The 5,890-nt window shown below is 49.6% G+C and overlaps 1 protein-coding gene across 1 annotated transcript; it reads left to right on the top strand.

Moving 5' to 3' along the window:
- The first annotated feature begins 815 nt into the window (after positions 1–815).
- On the top strand, positions 816–4,909 carry cited4b (Cbp/p300-interacting transactivator, with Glu/Asp-rich carboxy-terminal domain, 4b). Its single transcript, XM_061253341.1, has 2 exons — positions 816–1,795; positions 3,373–4,909. Exon 2 carries the CDS (start codon positions 3,395–3,397, stop codon positions 4,172–4,174), a length of 780 nt encoding a protein of 259 aa, XP_061109325.1. The 5' UTR covers positions 816–1,795; positions 3,373–3,394; the 3' UTR covers positions 4,175–4,909.
- Positions 4,910–5,890: the final 981 nt, after the last annotated feature.

Here is a 5,890-nt window from a genome sequence, read left to right as displayed (position 1 = left end):
GTGCATTGGAGGGCACTTAGCAGTCAGCATTCCCTAAACTCCAGCCAGCCACCAGTAGTTGATGAGCTGGCTTTCTCATGCATGATGGCCCCCCCCTCCACACTGGCCCCCCAATTTGATGGGCTGCTAATGGTGTATTTGCACACCCCCTCCCCTAAAGGGGCAGTTCTCAACAACCCACAACAAGCAAACGCTCACGGCGTCCCGTACGGGAGGGTTATCACCGTACAAATTAAATGTAGGAATCTAAAATGCACTTTGACCAGGAAAGGAGCAGACATCAGAACCACACTAAAAATAGATGCAAAACAAAGACTTTGCTCTTGTTTATGTAAGTGTGTGTACATGACATGGCACTGGAGGTTAAGGAAGGAAGATTATTTTTTAACGGTCCTAAACTACATGGTCCGTAAAAATTATACTTTTTTTTTTTACTAACCCCTTACACGGCTTCCTACACGGGAGCCTAACCTTTTTGGTGTCAAGGAGGTAAACAGTGGCCGGCGCGCACGTGCACCGGAGGGAAGGTGGCTTGGGCGCTGTACGTGCGGCGAGGACGCACCACTGCCGTCGCTCGCTCGTCCAGAATAGCGCCAGCATTCCTCTCTCTCTCTCTCTCTCCTCTCTTCCCCTCCCCCCTTTCCCTGTTCCCTCTTTCCCCGGCGCTGTACAGCCGAGCGCCGCGTCACATGGCTCTCTCTCTCTCTTAACGGCGCTCTGTGAAAACACAGCGCTTCACGACCCTCGGCATCGCAGTGTTGCTTGGGATTTAGGGCTTGTTTTTTTTCTCTCTCTCTCTCTCTCTCTCTCTCTCTCGGGTCAATGTTTGTGTGCCTTTCTTTCACCATGTTTAGATATCGGGACAGTTTTATTTGCTGTTTGTTTAATGTATGACGAGCAGAATGAATTAAAAACACGTGCTACCCTCTGATAGGGAAGAGGGCACAGACATAAAATACTATCTGAATACAGGGGATAATACTATCGTGACAGCCGTTCCTAAATAGTTTATCGATTCCTTTTTTTATGCACGATATCAATATTAGGAATGGCACTGGAAACGTATCAAAAATATTTAACAGCAAAATTGCACATGTCCAAACAGAAAATATATATCCACGCAATCTACAACTTGCGAAGTCTGTGTTACTTTAACCTGCGTTGCTTAAACGCAGCCTGGACGCTTTTGAGAAAAAGGCCGCCAGTCAGTGCAAACACATTTAAGCAAGATGGATGTGCTAGCTATCATTCCAAACGCCGATCCCATTGGCTAAGGCATTTTTGTCTGGCCTCAATCGCTATATTTCGCTAAAGAGAAATGAATAAATGAGCGGCGAAGCTGTCGATCTGGGAGGGCAGACATTTTCTTCTTCAACGACAGCGGGCGAAAACAAACAAAATATGAAAACAAATAAGAAGCGACTTCTTCGAGGGAACTAATTGGTTACTGTCTTTCACAGAATCTAGCAGGGTCTTTCTTTGCACAATGATTAAAGTAGGGCCAATCGCGACAAAGGATACGGGAGGACGGTAGCTCCACCCCCCTCTCCGCCTGCCTGCCTCTCAGCTTTTTAGATGTATATAATCCCCGAGTTGACCCAGAAAACAGGCACTCGTTTCAAGATCTGATGCGGCTGTCTTTACGCTCTGGTCCCGCTAGAGTATGAAGTTTAACCCCTTGGAATATATGTTCTAATCCGCTCGGAGCCTCGCCGTGCAGCCTTAACGCCGAAAAGGAGAGATACCACTCGCAAAGTCACTGAACTTTCCCCAACAAGAAGCAGACGGCTTACTGGTATGTATATTTTATGACTAGAATAGACGGCTGAGGTTGTGTTCTGCGGCTCGAGGCGGTAGATCCATTGTTCACTACCTTCTTCATTTAACATTTTTTTTTTTTGGAAATTGGTTCAGAAACAGACACCAGGTTTGGTTATTACATGGAGCGATCGGACGTTTTCGTGCTTGCTGGTTACTCATTTAATTGATTTTGGTGTTTAATAAGGCGGCCCTGGGTGAATCCGTTTATAGAAATTACTTGCTTCTGTGTACAGCGTTTATTTTCTTACAATATACACACGTCTACCGAGACAATTCACCGGGAAATGCAGACATTAGTTGTAGAACGCTGTTGGCTTGGTGTCTTGTCTCCACAGTTCTTTGTTGCATCGTCGGTTTTTTTTGTCTTTTTATGTGTGTGAGAAAGAAACTGGGTTTGTGCCGTTTAACTATATGTACGGCACAATGTTGCTGGCTTAACTTGACTGAAAAAGGCTTGTTGGCTGGCTAAACGATTAGGCTGCTTGCTGTCCTCCGACCCTCTCGTTCTATTTAGCTAGGTATCCGAAACAAAACGGCGAGAGCCAGCAGGAATTGGTCTTATTGATAAAGACACAAAGAACTGCCTAAGCGAGGAGCGGAGCAGAGGGCATTAGGAACCTATAGGTGGTGTTTGCAGAAAACGGAAAATGTGTTTATCTTTGCATTCAAGCAAACGTCTCTCTGGATCAAACTGCACCAAGTGTTATCTTTATCATACAGAGAATGCGTTCTAGCCCAACTGAGCTGTGCATAGTTGTAAATTTTAGTTTAGTAATTGGCTACGCTGGAATAAATTTAATACAGTGTTTTAGCTGTCACGATTGCTATACGCGCGATTGCATTGCAGCGCGGCTAAGCTTTGTAAACGTGTGTTTTGCACTTAGCTCGAATGTAACAACGGCGACCGCCAAGTACTTTAGTTGTGTGTCCATTTCACAGCGATGATGCAGGGTCGCTGTCGCAATGACGGTGGCTGCACGCCGAAGAACGCACCGTTGGCACCAATTCCCTTTCATTCTCAAATGCGTGCAGTCGATGAACAACGAATCGATCGCCGATTAGCCTAGTTATTTGACGTGCGACTCCCTTGTCGTTCCTGGCGCGTTGTAGTTTTGCGCTTCATGAATATGTATGCGCTGATTTTGAAAAATTAATTTGTATTACACGTTTGTAAGTCGTCGACCTAAACACGTAGCCACCTACCAAAGGAACAAGTTTGAGGAGGAAGCGAAACAGGGGGGCAGTTCCCACGACTGCCATGGTTTAATTGTCCGTTTTCTTCCGCCGTCGCGACTCCACTGAGCTTGAAAGCCAATGGAATATTGTCACTGTCGCAGATTAGAATTCCCACGATGTTCCATTGTTCCCCAGATACACAAGTTCGACGGCGGGCATTCAGGACCTGTATCGTGACAATGCGCATTAATTCATTGGTCCTCTTTTATTTAAAAAAAAAAAAAAAAAAAAAATGGAAATAAATAAATACCGTCGTGAATCACAATTAAATTTTCTATTCCCCCCCCCCCCCCCCTCTTCTCTGTCCTTCCTCAGTGACGTGGGGAGGAAGGAGCCAATGGCGGATCACATGATGATGTCCATGAGCCACGGTGGGGCCGGCGGCGGCATCCACGGCTACAGGATGGGCATGGGGGGCCTCCAGGGCGGGCCCCAGCAGCACGCCGCCCCAGCCGGCCTGCGGGGCTTCCCCGGCGGGCAGATGATGCACTACGGCGGGGGCGGACCCCAGGGCGGCATGGACGGCGGGATGCGGCAGCGGCCGGCGATGGGGCAGATGGCCCACCACCACCCGATGGCGGGAAACATGATGTACGCCGGGCAGCAGCAGCAGCAACAGCAACAGCAGCAGCAGCAGCAGCAACAACAGCACCCGCAGCAACAACCACAACAACAACAACAACAACACCACCCGCAGCAACAGCAGCACCACATGCAGCACCTCCCCCAGGCCCCGCCCCAGCCCCAGCAGCAGTACCTGCAGGGCGGGCTCACCTCCCAGCAGCTGATGGCCAGCATGCACCTGCAGAAACTCAACACGCAGTACCACGGACATCCTCTAGGGGCCATGAACGGTCACCTGGGCCCCGGGGGGCCGCAGTACCGGGTCGGTGCCGGGGCCCACTTGGCGGGCATGCAGCACATGGGGGGTCCCGGGCTGGGCCCTGCGGGCATCATGGACACGGACCTGATAGACGAGGAGGTTCTGACGGCGCTGGTGATGGAGCTGGGCCTGGACCGGGTGCAGGAGCTGCCCGAGCTCTTCCTGGGGCAGAACGAGTTCGACTTCCTCTCGGACTTTGTCAGCAAACAGCAGCCGAGCAGGGTCAGCTGCTGAGAGAGAGAGAGAGAGAGAGAGAGGGAGAGAGACGGACGGACGGACGGACAGAGAGATGGAAAGATTGGGGGAGGGCAGGAGGAAGAGGGGCAGCACAGACCAAGTAGAAGAGCGAGCAAGAGAGAGAGAGAGAGAGAGAAGGAGAGAAGGAGATATCAGAGGTGTGAACATGTCGGGACTTGGTCACAGGGCATAAGCGGGAGATGACAATCTTTCGGTTTGTCGTGTGCGTGCGTGTGCGTGTGCGTGTGTGCGCATAGGGGTACACACACATTTTCGTGCACATCGCCGGGTGGCTTTGGCATTAGCGGAACCCGCCGGAAGCCCTGGATTAGCCACGACGACGGTGACGAGCATGCTAATGCTAACGGGATTCTGCGCGTTCGGTCCCACCTCCCCCTGCTCACGGCGTGGTTCCGGTCTGAGGGTGCGGCTAACGGGAAGGGGCGTGGCCACCCATCCCCTCCTTCCTGTCCGTCCCCATCTTGACAGGATGTGACGAATGTGACCCCTCCCTCCCCCGCAGGGTTTTGGCCAATCGGAACAATGTGCAGGCACTGATGCCACACCCCCCCCCCCCCCCCCCTGTCTACCCAGATTTCTAAGGCAGTTAAAAAAACAAAAAAACAAAAAAAACATTATTTATTTGCCCTCACCGGAGCTATGTGTTGGACACTGAACATCCTGGGGAACCTTTGCTGTTCGCCTTTGACTGATAACGGGGGGGGTTATATGTATTGGGGGGGGGGGGGCGGGGGGATGTGTGTGTGGATGGGGGGGGCGTGTTTTAGATTTTGAATGAGTTGGTTTGAGGCCTGGTGCTTCCCAACCTGCTCTTATAAGACACATCACTTTATCCAGGATGATTTATTTTTGGGGGGGGGAGGAGGGGTTGCAGATCTTACAAGAAATAAAAAAATAAATTTTGTAAGAATAGCTAAAGTCGGCACATTCAATTTTAAGATTCCACACAATCTCAAATGCAGTTTTTATTTTTTTTTTCCTTCTTTAACCGAATCGTCCTTTTCTTGTGTCCGATTTTCCTTCTCAATCAAGGAGAATTTTTAAAGCCTCAAAAACAGAGGGCCCCCCCCCCTCTCCTCGTTTTACCTAAGACGTGTGACGGGGGGGGGGGGGGGACCTTGTTTGTTTTTTTCCAGTGTGTTTTTTCATAGAGCTGGTCCTAATGTGTGCTGGATTTGGCCACCCTGTGTGTGGCACCTCTAGACCCTGCCTGTGCTGGTGTCAGCTGCTGCTTAATCTTACACTTCTTTGTAGTCGCCAGATCCAAAAATAAAACCTTAAAAAAAATAAAAATTAAAAAAAGGTGCATCTCCTGTGACCGACCAACAGAACCTGGGATACTGGGCCTTTGCAGGCCGTAGAACTGCCTTAATTCTGCTTTTATTTATTACTGATTGATTTATTATTATTATTATTGTTATTATTTTTCTCTTGTGACTGGGTATTTATTTTCATGTACAATAAAGATGGCCTGGTTGCACTTGTGACCTTTGCCTCCAGCGTGTCTTTGGGTTTTCGGAGGGGAGAGAGGGGAACGAACGCGTTCGTCAAATCTGGTCCATCCTGGGATTTTTTTTTTTTGTTTTGTTTCTTCTCCCAGGTAATTAACGCTACTGATTGGGCAGACTGTCTTCATACCCGACTCCCAGGTAAAGGGAGGGTGGAAAACCAGCAGTTCTCGGCCCATGACGA

This window comes from Conger conger, chromosome 1, assembly GCF_963514075.1.
Source record: "Conger conger chromosome 1, fConCon1.1, whole genome shotgun sequence".
In the NCBI taxonomy this organism is placed as follows: Eukaryota; Metazoa; Chordata; class Actinopteri; order Anguilliformes; family Congridae; genus Conger; species Conger conger.
The sequence above is the reverse complement of the archived record's forward strand: the minus strand, read 5'-3'. Positions and strand labels throughout refer to the sequence as shown.